The sequence below is a fragment of the Typha angustifolia genome, chromosome 13 (genome assembly GCF_048772165.1).
Source record: "Typha angustifolia cultivar Huaian chromosome 13, ASM4877216v1, whole genome shotgun sequence".
In the NCBI taxonomy this organism is placed as follows: Eukaryota; Viridiplantae; Streptophyta; class Magnoliopsida; order Poales; family Typhaceae; genus Typha; species Typha angustifolia.
This window is the reverse complement of record NC_133251.1, coordinates 9,196,410-9,218,685: the sequence shown is the minus strand read 5'-3', so window position 1 is coordinate 9,218,685 and position 22,276 is coordinate 9,196,410. Positions and strand designations below refer to the sequence as shown.

The 22,276-nt window shown below is 37.5% G+C and overlaps 1 protein-coding gene across 1 annotated transcript in view; it reads right to left on the bottom strand.

Moving 5' to 3' along the window:
- Positions 1-22,065, bottom strand: part of LOC140773106 (xanthine dehydrogenase-like) — a 54,165-nt gene extending 32,100 nt beyond the window's left edge. Inside the window, exons 1-6 of the mRNA XM_073115488.1 lie at positions 21,878-22,065; positions 21,159-21,258; positions 20,695-20,803; positions 17,929-19,431; positions 3,325-3,567; positions 2,883-3,197 (exon numbers count right to left, since the gene is read on the bottom strand). Of these exons, the coding sequence (XP_072971589.1) occupies positions 2,883-3,197; positions 3,325-3,567; positions 17,929-19,431; positions 20,695-20,803; positions 21,159-21,258; positions 21,878-22,016 (2,409 nt within the window). The 5' untranslated portion in view covers positions 22,017-22,065. The remainder of the gene's footprint in view (positions 1-2,882; positions 3,198-3,324; positions 3,568-17,928; positions 19,432-20,694; positions 20,804-21,158; positions 21,259-21,877) is intronic.
- Between the last annotated feature and the right edge of the window lie 211 nt (positions 22,066-22,276).

The following is a 22,276-nucleotide window of genomic DNA, read 5'->3' as shown; positions in this document are numbered from 1 at the left end:
TAAATCAGGTTCAGTGAATAAAGTCTTCTTTATGCATATATGTATGCAAAATATATATCAATAATTTTGAAGGTCAAAATAATGCATGATTATAAGCCAAGTGGGAGAATGTTAGATGTGGCAAGTCGATTCCATGAGACTACAACCCTTTTCTAACCTAGCTCATATATTTTATTATCAAAGTGTGATCGGGAACAACCGGCAATGTCATGACATTCAATCCTTAATTTCACTAAACATGAAAATTTAGCAGGCCACAGTGCTAGGCCAACAACAGAAAACAGTAGGGCCAATTGAGGGTTATTATTTACTTAACAGACTGGCCGCTGAAGGATACAAGCAGCAGGTTCACAAGTAACAGCTTATTTGAGACCTCAAATCAACGATCTACATATAGCCAAGTTAGTAAAGCTCAAACATAGAAGTTGCTACAAGTGGCATGCCTTCACAGCATTAATGGAAACAGCTGTTGGATGAGGAAGATGATTGCCATTGATTTCAAAAGGAGAACTTGTTTGACGGTCATTGATATTGAGCAATATTTATGATCAGATGCAGCTTTTGCAAATCCTGCATTCACGGTCGTAGAGACTATATTTGTGAAGCATTCAAATTTCTGTGAGTTTGGTCATGCAACTGCTAGCCTTTATTTGTATCATGTTTCCAAGTTTCAACCGATCCCAAGTGGAATCAGCTGAAATAGATTGAGATCGCCTAGTATCGACCGGATTAGCCGATACCTAATCCATTTCGGGTCGAGACTGGTTGTATTGGCCAAAATCGGGAGAGAGAAAGGGAGAAAGAAAGGGAGAAGAGTGAGAAAAAACCAAAGAGAAAGAGAGGAGAGAGAGATAAAGAGAGCTTGTCATAGGGAGTGAGAGAGAAAAAGAGAAAATATATCATTGGAGCTCGTCGGAGGGAGTGAGAGAGAAAAAGAGAAAATACTTCATCAGAGCTCGTCAGAGAAACATCGCTCGAGAAGAATCGGAGTGGGAGAGATCGAGAGAGAAGAGAATCGGTGAGGGAAAAGGAAAGTTAGTGGGAGAAAGAGAGAAGAGAAAAGAGAGAGAATCAGAGAGGGAGAGATCAAGAGAAGGTAGTTGGTAAGGGAGAAAGAGAAGGAGAGAGTGTGTTAATGAGAAAGAGGGGAGTTGGTAAGGGAGTGATAGTGGTAGTGGTAGTGAGAGAGAGAGAGAGAGAGAGAGAGGTAGTGAGAGAGTTAATAAGAGAGAGAATTAGTAGAAAGGGATTTAGTGGGAGAGAAAATTAATAAGAGAGAGAGAGAGTGGAAGAGAGAGTTTGATATGAGAGAGTCAGTGAGGGAGAGAGTAAGAATTTTTTTTTATTTGTATGAGAAAGAAAGAGAGAGTGGTTGGTAGAAAGAGAGAAAAAAAAATACAGAAAAATTCTAAAATATTTAAAAATAATAATAATAAGATTATAAATATAAATTATTCATATATATTTTATATTTTATTTTAAAATATAAATCGATACAGATGGCTGATACGTATCGTTTTTGTTTTGGACAGCCAATCCCGATCCTAATTTCCGATACTTAGGACCTTGGTTTGTATTTTCAATTTTTCATGTCTTTCCATTATCTTTTGTGAAGCAATTGTGATTCCAGAAATCTACAGTACCGATAACAAAAACTGCTAGTAAAGGGAGACAAGGCTTTTATTTGGCTGGACCAGGAGAGTTATTCCAGGTTTAGGCCAGTTGATTGTGCAGGAAATTTGCAGAAAACAGCAAAAGAGAGGAGGTGAAGGAGAAAGAAAACAAGAGATCTCATGCAGGAAGGAGAAGAGAAGAACAAAGACATTAGGAAAGCAAGTCTTTCATAAATAAGCAATAAAGTAAAGGAAGTTACCAGAGGTTTCCTCAACAAGAGATCTCAAGCCAAAATAAGGCTCAGATAATTAAGATCAATCAACAGAACTCTAGTCTTTTATCTTGGACCAAATTATACTTAGGGTGATGGGAACGCGCTTCAGAATCCAAGAAACCTCACTCTCACACCTGCTGTCTAAGAGTATTGTCAATCTTTATGATTGCTGCCCTTCTGTACATCTGTAGTCAAAAAGCCTAATCCAACTCCCACTTCAGGAAACTTACTCCCTCCACCAAAGACCAATGTAAAGACTCATTATAGCAGCATCAAAATAGTATTCTGACTTATGACTATTGATGAACCAATTTAATGAATTCACTCGTAACAAATTCATTATATTATTTCTAGTAGAATTTAGAATTGGAAGGCATTAAATATAAATGCAATACACACACCTTTTCCTTAAAAATAGCAAAGGAATGCTCCTAATGGAACATGTGGGAATACATAGTAGGATCTATTGTTTATTTTGTTACCTTTCTTTTCTTTCATAAGAAAAAGATGTCAAAATATACTATCAACAAATATAACCCTATAATTAGGGACCTTGAGTTCATCAATTAGGGATTTCAGGCCACCGATTTAACATAAATAAACTCTATACTTATGGACCATCCAGTAGGTTAAATATAAATAAATAAATAAAAGAAATATGTGAGCATACACGACAAGGGAACTTGAAGGATATACTCAGTTAACCAAGAAAAGAGCTAAAGAGTAAAATATAATCTAATATATGATTAAAAAAATTTCAAAATATTCTAATACCATCACGGATGCGCACCACCAAACAGCACGCATTGTAAGCATGCATGCGCAGTAGCATTTAAGTCATACCATAGTTAAGGTTATAGTTTTGCACCTAGAGACAGTGAAAGTTCATGTGATAGAGGTTATGAAGACATTGTATACTAAAGACTTGTGTCAACTACTATATATCAGAAAACCATTTAAATGCAAGACTAGGAGACTAAAGAATCGAACTTGCCTGTGTAGAAGAAAGCATATGAACTTCATTTCCAGAATCAACTGTCCAAACTAGACTGCTATGAGGCTCCAAATAGAAGTGCTCTTGACCTCCAACTTGAACCTCCCCTTCTGCAATTCTGTCACATATGCCTGAATCAAAGCACCATTTAACATCTCCTTTTACCAGGCATCTCTCGGTATTTGGATGAAAACTGCATGATTTAATAGCTTCTCGAATGGATAGGATTGCAGGCAAGTCTTTATACTCAATATTTACTTTATCTGAAGCAGCTTTTGCATTTTCATGAGTATCTGCCACAACAATTCCAACAACCTGTGAAAGAATAGAACAAAAAGAATGAGAAGAAAATGAAAGCAGAGAGAAAGGATAATTGTATTATATTTTCTTATATCAGATTTAACACATAATAAACTGCTGAATCTAATAGCTAATTTGGTACCTGGCCAACACAAGTAACAATTTCTGAAGCAAAAAGTTCCTCATCATGAACAATTGTTCCAATTTTATTACTACCAGGGATGTCTCTTGACAGAAAGAGACCTACAAAACCAGGTGAAGATTTCGCAAAGGAATCATCTATAGACAATATGCGTGCATGAGCCCTTTTGCTTAACAGTAAAGCTGCATGCAAAGTATGTGGAGGTGTTGGTGTGTCATCAGTATATTCAGCGCCACCTGTTACCTGGTTCAATTGCAATAACAGAAAAATCAGAAGAATGAGGGCAAACTGGGATAGCAATTAAATTAACCAAGCAGATCTTATAAGCTTATAAACCATAGCCTAACCATCAAAAAGGTAAATAAGTAAAGTTATTTAAAGTGTTTTAATACCAATGCTACTTAAATTTTCTCAGCAAAAGAACATCGATATTACTTGCTTATTAAATAATTGGACATTCAGCATCTAAAACTTTCTATTAGCAAGATTGTAACCATACAAAACAAGAACAGCCAAGACTTAAATTCAACCTATTTGGTGTAACTGATGTGAAGCCTTTTTCTCATTTATCACTATTCAGTGCAAGGATTTGGCTAAAAATCAAGCACTAAACATGCATTTCTTATTAATTCCTCCCATATTAATTTGGTCTTTCCCTTCAGGAACCTTCTAACTGAATGAAGGTATAATACAGCTCCTCCATATTAGTACACTATATGGTCTTCATTGAACATGTACAATACATTCTACTTTTAGAAAACTTGTCTCCCATCATTAAATTTAAAAATTTTAAAAATGTAAAAATTAATAAAGGGGAAAATTTGAGAGCAAATGTTGCCATGTTCAAGTTCTATCATTCTCTTTATCGTAAATGTCATGCATATTTATCAAATTCTTTTATCTTCTTTATAATTTTGGTTCTGATTGTACGATTATCATAAGTCGAGATGCCTGACCTAAACCACCTAAGGCTCTGCAATTAAGTGAAGACATGATTGGAATAGGAGGAGGGCTGTATTGAATTGGGAAAGAATATAGTTGGTGGCTTCTTTGAAATGTTGCCCCAAAGTACCACAGGAGATAACAAGGGCAGCAAAAGCCAACTTAGATAGTAGTTCGGCTGCTAAAAATGATATGGAGCGAAAACAAGATGAGATTGACAGATGGGAAGCTAGTAAACCTGAAAATGGGTCGAATTAAATCTGATCCAATCCAGTCCATTTCTGAGTTTTGTCAAAAATAAGTTGAGATTTTTCAATCTGTCTTGATATCTGAATTCATAATCCATACTTAGATAGTCTAACACAAATAAGATATTGGTTGAAGAATAATATCCGAATCAAATATCTGTATACTCATCTAATTTGAAATATTATGAAATTAGTGATATAACAAATTGTTTTTATTATTTTTTATGAATCTCTGATCTAATTTTTCATATATAGTAGTTATTTACTGATTGTACTAATTACATCCATGGATTGTCAACACTCAAACACTTGATCTACATAAATTATGCTTTAAATTTTCGATATAAATTTTTTTTCTGTTTTCAGTTATTTGCCCTAACAAAGAGGATCTGAAAAAAAATTGGAGAAAAGTATGATTAGAATCTAATGTCATATCTTACATTAACACATATTATTGAAGGACTTTAATGTAGCTCCTAAAGCCTATTTAAATCCCTAGAAAGGTTTAAAGACTGTTTTTTGGCATGTCAAGAGTCAAGACTAATCAGTGTAACAATAGCACACCGACTCAGCATGGCTCATGCTAGTGATACATACCGTGCCAAGTCAAGGTCAACACATCCCATGCCACTAGCATGGCAATGCTTATAGTACAAGTCTTTATGGATTCAGAAGATGAATAGTAATATATCCGATATCTGATCCAAATACATGACTGGACTTAATAGATATGATAATTAAGTTCACTATCCTCTGAATCTATATTTGGATCCAGATCCAAAGAAATATGGATATGAATATCACTACCCAGTTTTTATCGGACCATTTTCACCCATAGCAACTCGATATCCCATAGTCAACCAATTAGACGACAAGGAATGATGCAATTCCAAATCTTGCAGTTGTTATATGGTCATCATAGGAGATACAATGGCAGCGAGAGTAAGTGGAGGGTCATAGGAGACAGTCTGAGTAGTATCACTTTGAGGTCGCCACAAGTACTAGCACTAGCAATGCGCATAGCCAACAATCATCCATCTTGAGTACATTTTCGCAAGGGTCCAACCATTGGAAACATCAACCCTAGCACGTATCTTGGCCGGGAATCTAAAAAGAAAGGTAGATTAAGAAAAAAGGACATGGATCAAATAGTTTCACCATGAGTCATAATATTATTGTTATAAAAAAAATACTTATTTCGGAAGTATCATCACTATAGTGCAGAAGCACGAGTCAAGTTTTAGGAGATAGGTCCCACAATTTAGAGCATCATAAATTTCTTTGCCTACTACAACTAAAAGATTGTTGATCATAAGTCAGTTAATACATTGAATCAAATTCATGATATTGACTATATACACAATCTGATGGAGTGTGTCTGATGAGGTTGGAGAGAAGCATGTAGTTCAAATAGTGACTGAGAAAGATGACAATTTTAAGAAAGTCAGAGATCTTGATAAAAAGTAGATGACATCCATTTAGACTCCAAACCATTACATTGACTTGATGAAATACATTGGGAAGCTATATAAGGTTAGCATGACAGTGGCAAGGGTCAACATATCGCCAAACTTTTATATAACTGTCATTGGGTGCATGCTCATATGAAAAATTTCACCTAGAGGGAGCTTCTTCAACCTAGGGCAAGGAGGTTTGCTGCAAATTTTTACTGCATTGAACCAAAAGTTAGGGAAGGAAGTACAGATTATGGCTATGTTTACTTAATAGGAGTGGAACAACTCTCGTCTTTCACAATCACAAGATGGCAAGGCTGGAAATATTATTTTAGACACTAAATTTTGGGATGCAATTCAAGAAATTATTCACATAATAGAGTCTATACTATTTTCAGGAAGATTGATGGGGATAAGAAAGCACATAAGGGATATGTCTATTATTTCCTAAAATAAATAAAGGAAGAAATTAAAATTAAGAGGATGGTTGGAAATGACAAGACAAAGACATCAATTGAGATAATTAAGCAAACAGTGCAATTTTAAAGTATATGCATTACATAAAATAGTTCCTTTAAGAGTCTATTTGGCTACTCTGGATTGAGTCCAAACTATCCCAAAACTATAAAATTTGTATGTCCATCTACCTGAACACTCTAGGAATAATTCCTAGAGACCTAGACTAATCACTTCAATTTAGATGGTCGGCAATTTTAGAATCAAATAACAGTAATTTGGCTTCATTGTTCTCCTCCATATTCTACCTTTGCTCACATCCCAACCCCACCCCATTCTCTCATATTTTTTCTCCATCATAACTGACATTCAAATTTGGCCACTGCCTCAATGTAAAAGCTTAAAAGATAGGTAGGCCAAGAATTCTATCAAAGGAACTCATGGTAGAGCACAGTGATTAATGTCGCCTCATTGCTCACTGTAACATGTATTACAGGATCTTGGAGATTGCCTTGTAAACAAATCAAATTTTTTAGTTCAAATCATTGGATGAAGAAAGCCAACTTGGAAGACCTTTTTAATAAATTTATTGGACAATTCTCATCCATTTGCCATTTAAATCAGCAGTTCCACAGAAACACAAACTTGTAGTGCCTTTGTTATTGTCTTCCACCTATTGACAACCTTCATGGTTAATGCATCCTATATCTTGGCATGAATTACCTTTTAAATCTCATAGAGATGGAAGAAAATATTTGATGAAAAAGAGAGGGCATTCAGTTACCACCATTACTATTTATTAGATGCCGTAGGGATTGCTGACTTGCAGAGATGGGGATGCCAATTGGGAACGGAGTTGTGGATGAGCTAATCATATTTGGGGATGTGCAAGAAAAGGTTAGTTGTGGGTTTCTTGTGGGCATTGAAGGCAGGTTGTGGATCACAAAGGAGAAGATTGAAGGCTCAATGCCGACAAGAAAGGTGATGGAAGAGGGGACAACAAGGAGGACAACGTGAATAATTGAGGCAGCCAACTCGAAGCTGAAGTTTACAGCAACTTACACCCCACGAGGTGGATGAAAGGTCGGAGTATGGTGGACATCAGGGAGGGCCAAAGAGGAGTATTCAGAATTACAGAGATCAGTCTAGATTATCTTTTACCCCCAAACTTTCATAACTTTTAAGGTAAAAATAAAGTTTTCTGTTAGTCTGTTTTGTCACCAAACAGGTCATCTTGAAAATTTAGAACTCTATAAACGCCTAAATTTTAGTTTTTATTCAATAACTCTAGTAATTTTTGGTTTGCCAAACACCCCTAAGTGTGATAATGAATGAATTTTTCCTCTATGAAAAAATGGCATATTATTATCTAAATCTAGCATAATGATATCAATATAACCTTGTGATATATTTAATTAGGATATTTTCTTATTACATTAGTTGTTTATTTTTATTAAAATAAAATTCCTGTAGGTCACGTTCGAACGCTTGCACCAGGTTCGCAAATATAGAGGATGCGAAAAGTGGCTTAGAACGCGGTGGGGCGCGTTCGAACACCTACATTGCGTTCGCATATACACAGAACGTTTTTTGTGCGTTCGAACATGATCGGCAAGATTGCACTAGGATTAGGGTTAGTCATTATATTAGGGCTTGTTGGCTAGCCTCTATAAAGGTGTGGATAGCAGCCAAATTCATTATGCTATTAAATTATTGATTTCTTGCTTTCTATCTTCTCTCTATTCTCTCTTCCTCCTCCCTCTTCACCATCCTTCTACCTCTACCGTTGGCAAAGTCTCTTCTAACTTCTAATCTCCCTCGTTTGTCGAGCTCTCCCTCTTTTTCGGGATCTCGACCACTTTTTCCCTTTCGTATTTATCTTTTAACCATATCCACCATCCACCTTCATCTCCATAATCATCTATAACATTAACATCCACTCCACCCGTCACTACCACCATTACCTGCGTTCTTTCATGTTTTTGTCCCAATTGTAATTCGAATCTGCGAAGGGCGTAAATACAAAAATTGTAGATCAAGGAGTTACGGATCTAATCCAATTGGTTTTGTAATTTTTTGACTATAGGAGAATATTTGGTGAATATTTTTCCACGGTTGCGCGGACTGATTCCTATAATAAATATAGATCTTAAAGGAATCGTTCCGTAGCCGATCTTTCGGTACCGTAACCCATCAATTTGGTATCAGAGCCAAGCGAACCTCAGACCTCCATTAATGGTGAAAACAAGGAAGATGACATCAATAAGGAGATCAATGGAGAGCACACCAATAAGGGAAGACTCAACCTACGATAACCCTAACCGTGAGGCCGATTCCTTCGGAGCGACCACGGCAGGATCGAGTCAACCAACGTCCATGGGTGTGAATATAAGCTTGGCGGATGAACTTAGGGGCATGTTCCAAACAATACTATATAGAGTTGACGCAATACAAAAGAATCACAATGATTTAAAAGAATATATCATGAACCGATCGGCTTCGTCATCTCTCCAATGACGATCGATGCCTCAAGAAAGACCAGCGATGGGACTACACCAAACCGATACCCCACAGGTCTAGGTGCGATATGTTAGTGTCAATGATCCCCTCTTTCCTACGCCTACACATCATCCCCCACCTCCATTACAAAATCTAAGACCAGCGATGGTAAAACCCGAGAGGCGTGCGGCACCGGTGCGTCTCATCGATGAGAAGGATTGGCACTTTGAGGATGAGGTTGATCCCTTCGAAGATGGTGATGGACGTACTCAAGGATTTAGAGAAGGAGATAAACATGCACAAATGTTCAGACCTAAACTAAGGATCTTTCACGAACCCGACAATGTTATTAGGGGAAGAACCGCACGCTTGGACTTTCTAAAATTCTAAGGCGGTAATCCAACAGATTGCGTGTTTCAAGTCAAATAATACTTTGATTATCAAAGGACAGCGGAGGACATAAAGTTTCAGATGGCAAGCTTTCACCTCCAAGGAACAGCATTGCATTGGGATAGATTGATTATTCGTGCTGAAGGATTTACAGATTGGGCTGACTTTTATAGGAGGATTACATGTAAATTTGAGATAGCGGCATATAAAGATTTTGCTGCCACATTAAGCAAGATGGTTCAGAGAATGACCGTATTTGAGTACCAAGTTGAATTTAAAAGAGTTAGTAATCGTTATGAGCCACCTTGCTTGAACCGACATTGATGAGCATATTTTTTTCAGGACTGCGAGATGAGATACTGGCGGATATTCGTGCTCTTTGTCCTACCACTCTTGAAAAGGCCTTTGAGAAGGCCGTGAGGATGGAACAAAAGCATAAGACTCTCAAGATGGCAACAAAAACTAATTGGGGCAACTGAGATGGACGGTTTGCACCTAGAACGTCGACGGAAAATTCTACAAGTTCGAAAAAAGCGGCTGCTAGTACTAGACTACGACAACCTTTGAGACCTTCCGATATTAGAGGAGGCACAAAACCCCCTGTTCGAACTCACACCAATTCAGGTAGAGGAGCGTAGAACGAAGGGCCTTTGCTTTCGATGTGGTGAACGTTTCACCCCCGGTCATCGGTGTTTCAAACTGATTGAGAGTATGATACTCATTAATGGTCTCGAGAAAGACGATGAGGTTGTTGATGATGGAGGTGTCCAAAGGACGTCCATGAGGAGGTCGTTGAAGAGGACGCAGAGGAAGATATCCAAGCTGAAATATCGATGCATGCATATTCGGGTACTTCCGCGCCGAGGACGTTATGGATAAACAAACTCATTACAAAGCATTGTGTGCACATCCTCATCGATTCAGGGAGTAACTTTCTAAACGAAAGGTTAGTGAGGAGATTAGGCTTGGATACTGAACTGACCATGGTGTTTGACGTTGCTATTGGAGACGACACGAAGCTTAAGACGAAGAGCTTGTATCGCCGGGTCGGTATATGGGTGTAAGGACACGACATTATTGTGAACTTGTATCCATTGGCACTGCGAAGAGCAGACATTGTCCTAGGCACACAATGGTTACAAAACTTAGGACCTACCACTTTTGATTTTCAGAGCATGTAGATGAAATTTAAGCAAGAAAACAAAAATGTGCAGCTTGATGGTGTTCGTTCTCCACCGATTCCTACGATGCAGCCGATAGTGAGGCTGCCATGTACGAGTGATTTGGCCTATCTTCTACAGTTAGGACTAGCAAGAGATGAGCCTGAAATAAGTCTAGACATTACCATCGAGTTGTCTAATTTATTAGACAAATTTGCTGGACTGTTTGAAGAACCAAAGGAGTTGCCACCAAGGAGAATGGCGGACCACCGTATAAAAATTATGCCCGATGCTGCACCGATGAATGTGAGGCCATATCGATATCTACATGTGCAAAAGAAAGTTATCTCCAAGATGGTAGCCGAGATGTTAGAGCAAGGCCTCATTCAACTAAGTCATAGCTCATACTCATCCCCCGTGCTATTGGTGTGAAAAAAGGACGGGACATGATGTTTTTGTGTCGACTATCGGGCACTAAACGCTATTACCGTCAAGGACCGGTATCTCATTCCGATTATAGAGGAGTTGCTGGATGAGCTTGTAGGGGCAACTATATTTAACAAGCTTGACTTGAAGGTCGGGTATCATCAAATTAAAGTTTACCCGACAGATGTGCACAAAACTACATTCCGGACTCTAGATGGGCATTACGAGTTTCGGGTGATGCCTTTTGGTCTCACCAATGCTCCAGCTACTTTTCAAGACCTCATGAATGATATATTTCGGCCTATATGCGAAGGTATGTCTTGGTATTCTTTGATAATATTTTGATATATAGTAGGACTGAATTGGAGCATTGGCGGCATTTGAAGAATGTGCTAAATTTATTAAAGCAAAACCAATTGAAGATCAAAAAGTCCAAGTGCCTACGGGAAGTACCATAAGTAAAATATTCAGGCCACATCATCTCAACAGAAGGTGTAGCGGCGGATCCTTAAAAGGTAACATGCATGACCGCTTGGCCTATTTCTACTATCACCACCGGATTGAGAGGATTTTTGGGGCTGACCGGATATTATCGTCGTTTCATCACCGGATATGGCAAGATCGCTACTCCTCTCGCTTCTCTGTTGAACGACTCTTTTAGATGGACGGATGAAGCCACTATAGCATTTGAAAAACTGAAAACAGCAATGACGACGGCGCCTGTTTTAGCGCTACCGGATTTCACCAAAGAGTTCATTGTGGAATGTGATGTGTCGGGAGTCGACATAAGACCTGTACTAATGCAAAGAGGGCATCTCATTGCCTTTCTTAGCAAAGTTTTATCACAAAAATCTCAACAATTATCAACTTATGAGAGAGATGTTGGCAATTCTGCATACGGTGACAAAGTGGAGACTTTATTTGGTCGGTAGGCGATTCATTATTCGAACCGATCAAAAAGACCTATACTTTATGTATCAACGCATACATACTCCGGCACAGCAGAGATGAATCACAAAATTGCTAGGATATGATTATGAAATCTAATACAATAAGGGAATGAAAAATAAAGCGGCGAATGCACTATTGCGCTACCGCCGTGCTTGCAACCTATTCTTCTCCTACATTTCCCTTCTTTGACGAGCTGAGATATACATGTACATCTAACCCAAATGTTTTGAGATTGTTGAATGATACGGAGCGTCATCTAGAGTTGGAGAATCGAAACGATTTGCTGCTGGACCGCGGATGCATTCGGGTGCCCACAAATAATAGATTGCGATAAAAATTGTTGAAACATTTCTACCAAACTCCAGAGACTGGTCATAAGGGTGTCTTGAGGACTTATATGAGGATATCTCATAATTACACATGGTCAGGATTAAGACGGGATGTGAGGAGTTTTGTCCATGCTTGCGAAATCTGTCAAAGGGCTAAGGCAACCACATTAAAACCGGTCGGATTACTTCAACCTTTACCTATATCGGATCGTGTTTGAGAAGACATTTCTATGAATTTCATAGAGGATCTTCCACTGGTATGTGGTTATTCCGTTATTTTTGTGATGGTTGACAGATTGAACAAATATGCGCACTTTTTGGCATTGTCACATACATTTTTAGTCAAGTCAGTGGCTGAAATTTTTGTTAGAGATATTGCTCGGTTATATGACATGCCACGCACGATTATCTCGGATCGTGATCGTGTATTTATGAATGACTTTTGGATGGAGTTTTTCAGATTACAGGGGACTCGATTGAATTTCAGTTCGGCCTACCATCTACAGACAAACGGCCAAACCGAGGTGGTTAATCGAGGCATTGAGTAGTATTTTAGGTGCTTTGTTGGAGAGATGCCAAGACGATGGTTGGAGTTCTTACCGTGGACGGAGTGGTCTTACAACACCGCTTACCGTAGCAGCATTGGTATGACTCCATTTGAAGTGGTGTATGGACGCACGGCTCTGACGTTACGTACTTATAATCCAATGGCATCTACAAATCGGATAGAGGTGGGCTAAGCTTTGATGGATAGAGACACATTGAGGAGGTTGCGTGCCCATCTTAAACTTGCTCAAAATCGCATGAAGCAAGTTTAAGATTGCAGCCATATAGAGCAGGAGTCAACATCGACAATTAGGTGTTTGTGAGGGTGCAACCATATCGACAGGTGACCTTACGTCCGATGAGAAACCAGAAGTTAGCACATTGCTACTTCGGTCTGTTTTAGATGTTAAAGCGTATTAGTCCAGTTACATATCGTTTAGAGCTGCCGGAGGGTATGAGAGTGTATCCTGTCTTTCATGTTTCATTGCTGAAGGAGCGAATTAGAGATCATAAAGTCGTTGGATCAGTTCTACCGGAGCCATTCGAGGAGAAAGAGATCTTAGAGCCAATTCGTGTACTTACTAGACGCCGCCGACGACGACATCGTACCAGATTAGAGATGGAGATTCTAGTCGAGTGGCTTGGCAAGCCATCCGATGAGGCGACATAGGAGTTGGAGACTGACATTTTAGAGCGTTCCTGACTTTTCACCTTGAGGGCAAGATGGGGGAAGCGTGGTAGGCTGATACATTTAGTTAGAATCTTTTCTTATTGCATTAGTTATTTATTTTCATTAAAATAAAATTCCAATAGGTCGCGTTCGAACGCAAAAGGGGTCGTATTCGAACGCAAGAGGGGTCGCGTTCGAATGCCCTTGCGAACACCTGCATTAGGTTCGCAAATACAGAGGACGCGAAAAGTGCATTTGTACGCGGTCGGACGCGTTCGAACGCCTGCATCATGTTCGCATATACAAAGAACGTCTTTTGTGCATTCGAACGCATTCGAACGCGATCTGCGGGATTACACTAAGATTAGGGTTAGTTATTGTATTAGGGCTTATTGGCTAGCCTCTATAAAGGTGTGGATGGCGGCCAAATTCATTATGCTATTGAATTACTGATTTCTTACCTCCTATCTTCTTTCTATTCTCTTTCTCTCTCCTCTCTCTTCACCATCCTTTTACCTCTACCGTTGACAAGATCTCTTCTAACTTCTAATCTCCCTCTTCTTTGGGATCTCGACCATTTCTTTCCCTTCGTCTTTATCCCTAAACTACATCCACCATCCACCATCCACCTTAATCTTCATAATCATCTATAACCTTAACATCCATTCCACCCGTCACCACCACCATCACCCACGTTCTTTTGTGTTTTTGTCCCAATAGTTCGAATCTATGAAGTGTGTAAATACAAAAATTGTAGATCAAGGAATTACGGATTTAATCTAATTGGTTTCGTAATTTTCTGACTACAGGAGAATATTTGGTAAATATTTTCCCACGATTGTATGGACTGATTCCTGTAATAAATACAGATCTTGAAGGAATCATTCCGTAGTCGATATTTTGGTACTGTAACCCATCACCTTGCCACTGATGATGACTAACTTCGTTCAATCCAAAGCTGCATCCATAGAGTGGTGAGAGAGGAGAGAAAGGAGAGTTTCAAACTCAAAATCATAATAGTGAGCGAGTGAAGGAGGACTTGAGTCTCTCAGTAGCAAGACATCAAGTGATATGCACTCACTCACTAGTAGGGGATTCATTATCTTCTTGCTATCTTATAAGCATGAGTTTCAATCAAATACATATGACACATTCTTTGTGGGATGAGCTTACCTCCCACTTCTCTGAATCACAGCTACCAAAGACACAACATCCTCATTATACTCCATATACAACAAGCCACCAAAGTCAACGGTTAATATTTTGCAAATTATCAATAGTATTTGAAGCAACTTTTCATATTTTTCTTGTGCCAACAGATGAAGCATTTGATCCTCCTAGCCATTCTATGTGGAATTAGATATTTAGTGTCAGTTTTTGTTATTAGTGACTTGTCCACATAAATAACGGATATTAGATTAAAAATCTTTGAAGCCTTTGATATATGATCTGAAGTTTTGTTCGAAACCGAGACATTTCACTGAAACTTATTGTGTTTGGGTCCTATCCAATCTAGAACTTTTCTCCAAAACTAGCATCCAACTAAAATAACCATAACAATATTCTTTTTAATCTATGTTTTAAATTCAAATCTGGATTTGACTTGAACTCAAATCAACCTTGTTGCTTAAATATTATTAGATTTTGTGTGATGCATTGAACCAAGACAAAATCGAAACTAAAATGTTATTAGATTTGTACAAACTAAAATATTATTACATTCAATACAACAAAACTAAAATCGAAACTGACCGAACATTTCATCTTTTAACCAAGCCAAAACCCAAACTAAAATCGAAACTTTGAACTATGATTTGATCCTCCCCACCATTGGCATGAGAATCATTGGTCTTTACAAGCAAGCTTGCACTAGTTACACATGTTATTAAGACCTCGGAATCTAAGGCCTTGTTTGTTTTAAGTTAGGGACCCTTCTGAACTAATTTAGGGACCCCTAAATTGGTTTAGTAATCAAACATCATTTTATCTTTTTCATATCTAATCAAGTATACTTTCTAAAAAATTAAGATTAAAAATATGACTAACTAATCGAGTTCGGAGCTTAACCTCAAACCAAACAAGGCCTAATAGAATAGATCACATTCTGTATGCACAAAAACAAAAAACAAAAAAACAAAAAAACAAAAAAATTGGTTATTTCTAATATCAACTAAAAAAGGTAAGTCTAACACCCTATTACTCAAATTATATGTATTCAATCATGAGTCATACCTAATAGCTTACCTAGCTAGTCATAAAATTCCAAAAGAGCACTTAGGCCTCCTCGTCAACTCTATAGTCATAGTATATTCTAGTAGGTATGGATATACAGTAGAAAGCATGAATACTCGAAAACAAGTGAAGTATTCGTATCCGATACATATTGAGTACAGATACAGGTCGGATACGCCCAGATACATGAGACATATCGGGAATATTTGGATTAAAAATAAATCATTTTAATTGCTAGATAAGGTTTGGATACACCTAGATATGCAATGAATACAATTTGTATTTGGTTATTGGTTATGTCGGGTGCTATCAACCCACAACTATTGACCCGTTAAGCTTAAGTGAGAGGAAAGAACTATCAAATCCTATTCCCCTCTCGACAATGTGCCCTAGTGTCGCATCTTCCTTTATCGATGACAAGGCGTGCCTTCCTCTCTCGATGTCAATCTCCCTTGCTTAAATGTTTCTTCCTCTCTCAATAATTGTTTCTTCCTCTCTCGACATTGAGTGCCTTCCTCTCTCCATCGACGATGACGTCGACCACGACATAACTCTTTCCTCTCTCTAATGATGACAATGACGATGACGAAGATGACAAAGGCCACCGACAAACCACATTATTTTCCTTTCTTTTTTGTTTTCTTTTGGTTCTTGTTTTTGTTTTTGTTTTGGCAAGACAGAAAAGCCTTTCTTTCTTTTCTATTCTTTTCTTCTTTTTTCCTTGAAGTTGGCTGCGATGAAAGAAATATGTTAGAACTTAGAAGAGGTCATACGATTTGTATAAAATATTTTGATATTAGGAAAATAGGAATATGTTAGTATACGCCGTGGAGTCTGTATAAAATGTGATGCTAGAAACATATTAGTATAGGGGCTCATCGGAGAAATATTTTAGCCTGCAAAAGCTTTGATGTTGACAATATATTTATAAATATATTTTTTATTAATTAATTTAATAATGTATCCTTGTAGTATCCATATTTTACTATTTATGAATTTGTCATATCATCGTATCTGTATCACCGTATCCCTATATTTCGTATTCATATCCATACTTTTGATACGACTCGATCAGATTGGATTCATTCGTGACACATTGGGTTCATTGGGATGAACCTATTTATTTAATTTAATTTCTTGCATTTCTTTTTGGCAGCTGCTCTGTTAGTTGAGCCATAAACTCAAGTACTTGTTAAATATGGACTCGACTTGTTAATTGATTAATTGAGTCTAGACTAATTAATAAATTGTTTTAGTCGAGTCATGAGATGTACGATGAACCCGAGCTCAACTCGGGCTAGTCAAGTTGAGTTGGTTGATCTTGTCTTGATCAAAGTCGGTCTAGGATGAGTCTTTATAAATATGTGAAGGAAACCCTAATTTGATCTTATCTAATAATTGCATTGGCATTGCTACCCCTATCTCTCTCCTTGTTTTAGCAGTCGGTGCCCTCTCCTACCTCCTTTCTTCCACCGCCCAAGTCCTTAATCGATCTCCTCTAACTCCTAGACCCCCTCATCTACTATAACTTTTCCTCCTTCACTCCAAAAGAGGAGTTCTCCTAATACCTATCTAACCATTGAGCTGGGATTCATCGGACCTTTGGTCACTGTTTGGCAAATATCTTAAGATCTAGCCATCCAAACCCTAAGATCTTGAATTTGTTGGAAAGCTCTCTTCAAGAGCAACAACATATCTAAATTTCAATCAGATCTAACAACTAGATCCTATAGAATATCCATCAAAAGTTTCGTGCAAATTCTGTCCAGAACCCGTTGCAAGACAATCAAACCTTTCGAGGAGAGATCAACCGTATCAACTTTATAGGATATATGATCTATAAACTGCTACCATTACCAACTAAAATGCCTTTCCCCTCTATAGTGAACCCAAATTCTGCATAGTTCCTAGTTAAGATGATCATAAAATTTTTCCTTCATTTCATGCATATATAACCAAAAAAAAAAAATTGATCATATATGTGAATCATGTTATGTAATAGTGTTGTTTAATTGTGTAATAGCATAATTTACTGTCATTTGATTATTTGAATTAGTGTAAATGTGTATATAACTATATATTTATATCATATAGAATACTTTTAATATATTAAAATGCTTAGTAGGTGATATCAGTTCTTCAGAAATATTGGTATCAAAGATCATAAAAGATGCATATGTATTAGTAACAGATGATAAACTGAGAACAGTACAGTAGATAATAAAGAAGAAAGAAGTCAGTGATTCCTACAATCTATAATGCTCAAGACATAAATTGATTAACACCAAAGGTATGAAATACCTGTAGTTTCGATGACAGATGAGCCATTGGTAATCCCACAGCTGTTCCATGTCTTACCAATTCATAACTCTGATTTCCATCTGAAGTAGGCCTGGCATAAGGCTGTATGGCTGATAACTGAGTTGCATGCACACCTTCCTCAAATACTCCCTTTTGATTCATCTCATGAGTGACCCACATGAAAAATTTATAAAAGAAACTTAGCGTAAGGGATTTGCGAAATTCAATCATTCCACCTGGTGCATCATGTGCAAGACAAATGTCCTCCTTCAATACACTCAAAGCATCCTCCAACAATTTCATATCCCATTTATTTCCAATAAGGAAGGTCTCAGTTTTTGAGGCAGTGAGCGAAACTGCAGCAACCCCTCCATACACAATAGAAATATCAGAAATCATCCAGCTTCCCTCATCTTTTCTAAACCATATGCGCATACCAGCATTTACGAGGGCAATATCATCTTCCCTTCTGTGTGCTTGTTTAAACTCTTTCACAAATTCAAAGGGCCTGGTCCATGGTAATAAAATTGAGAGTAATATCTCATCATGTTGCAGATCAACTTTGCGGTAACCAAGAAAGAAATCTTTTGCGAGAACAGTCCTAATATTTCCTTTGCAATTAACTATTTGAAACTTCGCACCTGAAGCCATCCAAAGTGGGTTTAGGTCTGATATTGGACTAGCAGTGCAAATATTTCCCCCAACAGAAGCAACATTCCTAATTTGTTTTCCGGCAAACCATTTTAACTGCTCTAGCATTGCCGTGCATGATGAAGTTTCATGACAGGGGCGCTCCGCTGTTACCTTTCTAAGAATTTCTTGTAGTTGCGTCAGTCTTACAGAAGCACCAATTTCCATCCCTTCTTCTTTCACGTTCAGCACATTAAGCTCTGCTACATGTGTAACAGATATGAGCACTTTATATTGGGCTTTCTTGAACTTAGTCTCAATTCCTACTTCAGTGTTACCCACAACAAGCTTTGCCTCTGGATAGCATGACCACAAATCTAGTACATGCTGAAGCCTTAAAGGTCTATACCATTTTATCCCACCAAATCCATGTAAACTAAGAGGCATAATATTCCTTAAACGTAGCTCTGGTGGAAAGATAAGTTCCTTATCAGTATATGCATTTCCATCGATTTCACTAAATGAAACAGATTGGTGCTTCTTGCCACAAGCTACTACCGAGATTATACTGCTGCTGACTTCATCTTTTCCACATAAACATGGTTTTCCTGTTGATGGGCAAATAGTTTCACCCTTTGAAGTGCTTGCTGAGGTTGAATTGGTATATAAGGAATCATCAGTTTTAGCGAAAACACGGAAGGCATCGATAATTGGTCTATATCCTGTACAACGACATAAATTTCCAGCAAGATTTTCTTCAATCTGCTCTTCGCTTGGTTGTTGCTTGTTTGATCTCAATAGTGTATACATAGACATAACAAATCCAGGAGTGCAAAATCCACATTGTGAACCATGAGCCTGGGCTAAAGATTCCTGCAACGAAATATGAAGCAAAGAACTATTTAAAAAGAAAAAGTATGAAAGTTGAAGGACAAAAGAAAAGATAAAAAAAGATGGCATCTCATGCATGGAAGCTTGAGAATATTCCATCCACAAGATGATTGGTAGGGCATTAAAGCAAAAAGAATTAAACTAAGGATATCTATAATATCTAACATGAAGCACAGAAATAAAAGGCATGAGTACCAAACTAGAACACAAAGAAGATGGAGAACAGAATCTTTATTCATTTTACGGCTACAAATCTATCATGAGATTTAGTAATCAATCATGTGACCTAAAGCACGTCAAGAACCTGAATTTGAAAAACAAATGATCCATATGTAGTCCTGAATATGATAAACATTGAACTTATAGATTTAAAGATCTGCATGAACCTTTAATAGTAACTCTGCTTTAGACTGCTTGCTGACAATGGGCAAAGTAAAGTTCCAATACATATATAGAAAAGGTGGATGGTGGACACCATGGTTGAGGAAGGGTTGAAAGGGCTGAGGATATAAGGTTCAGTGATGTCCATAGAAATCGGCTTGCTCATTTGTTTAGTAAAAGGTAAAGCCGTAAGGAGATGCTCCTTAGAGATGTTGAATTAATAAAAAGATCAAGATACATGAATACAATCAGCTAAGACAGATTTTTAAAAAAAAAGTAATAGAAGCAATTGTGGATTCAATGATAAAGTAGAATTGCTATTTCAAGTAAGAATACAGAAAGGAATACTATACAGATAATGCTGTGACATACCTTATCTAAGCAGAGAAAAGGCATGACAAAATGTTGAGCTACTATTGGACAACAAAGTGAAGACAATTAAAAGAGTCAGTTATAGACTAACTTGTTTGAAAAGAAAAGATACTGTATACCCGAACCAGACTGGAGCACAGGACAAATGAATTTTTAGCTGTAAATGAACTTCTGCAATAACCTTTGAAGGAGATGATTGACTTTAATACTTTATCCACTATGTGTAACTAGGATTAGAAAGAAGGATATGCATCTTTAATTTCCTCCAGGTTATAAAACTTCCAAATTTAAAAGAGAGGAAGTTTTAAATAGACTTGACTTTTGCCATTTTCATATTTCTGAATATGAAAAATCTATCATAGTATCAAGGAATACAAAAGGTAAGGTCATGATATAATGAATGGATAAAATTGGCTGAGAGAATGATATGTAGCACTAAGAGTCCATCTATGATCAAATTATAAATTTAAATTTCAATGAATAATCGAGCACCTGGACAGGATGCAAACCACGTTGACAATTCCCAATACCCTCCACTGTAATTATATGCATTCCTTCCACAGAATACAACGGAGCCAAGCATGCATTGATCGCAAAATGCCTACAACAATAACAACAACAACAACAACCAAATTTCAAATTTTGTGGTGATAAATAATTTCAAATTTTTTTTTTGCAAAAAATGAATTTTGCACATAAATAGAAGCAAAGAAGATAGTATCATCTGTAAACCATAATCCCCAATCTTCGAGTCATGGAAACACTGTATCAATTAACAAATATATAATCTACTTCGGGACACAAAAAGATAAAGAAATAAAAAGAAATATAAGCCATTGTCTACCAAAACAAAATCCACAGCAATATTAAAATTTTATGTGTTCCCTCTTTCCAAAGCATTAGAAGTAATCCAAAATTAGACATATGCCAACTTTAAAAAAAGATAAGATTCTCACATTGATTTTTTCACATGCCGTTCATAGGAAGAAACCATAACTGTGCAAGCTCCACAACCACCTTCACCACAGCCAAGTTTTGTCCCTGTCAGGCCTATTTCTACAATCCAACAGTGAATCATTATTAAACCCTTGTTTCAGTAATAGTTCTTAGAAAGGACACAAAAGAATTGATATCCATCATCATAAGAAGTATTACATAGATCAAGAAATAAACATAGAATGATCCAGCAACAAAAGCATGACAACGAAAAACCCAAAAACAGATGGAGCGAGAAAGACGTCACCAGAAAAACTCAATTGCGGTTTCACATCAGTGTCGAAATAAAGCAAATAATAGGTCCTTCTCAATGAAAAACAACTGAAATAAAATCCCATAACTCCAAAAACAATAAAATGCCTAACTCATCAAACTTCAAAAGAGAAACAATTGTTACCGTAGCCCGAGAATTCAAATAACAATCAGTCCACGAGAATTGAACTAAAACCCAACCTTTCTAACCGAATCCGAATATTCATCCAATGACCAAAAAAAATCGTAAAATTAAAAAAAATAAAAAAATAAAAAGAGGGAAAACAGAAATTTATGAGCAATTGAACATAACCAAAGCTTTGGGACAAAAACCCAGAAACTATCCAATATCCAATTGATCAAAGCTCAACTAGACTAGAAAAAGAAAAACTGAAAATTTTAACCAACAACAGAGAGAGGAAGACACCTCTGAGATACTGAAGCAGGGTTAGGTGAGCTAACCCATCGGGGAGTACACGGCGTACGCCGTTCACGTAGATGATGGCCTCCTCCGACCACTCCTCACCCAACGCAAGCTTCTCCTTCTCTGCAGTAAGAGAACCCATCTTTCGATTTCCTCCAAAATCCCCTCGAACGGGATCAAGCGGTAGCAGCGGGAGATACAATAAATAAATATTCGCGATTACTTTCCTCGTGGAAACGATCGTTTACGGAATGGTGGGCCCATCCAATTTGTTTGTTTCCTCCCTCGTGAGTTGGAGAGGTTGAACCGACTCATGCGGATATTATTTGCGTGGACAAATCTGAATAATAAACTTGTTACCTGATTTTCATACTAAAGTGGGCCCAGATGGAAAAGATAGAT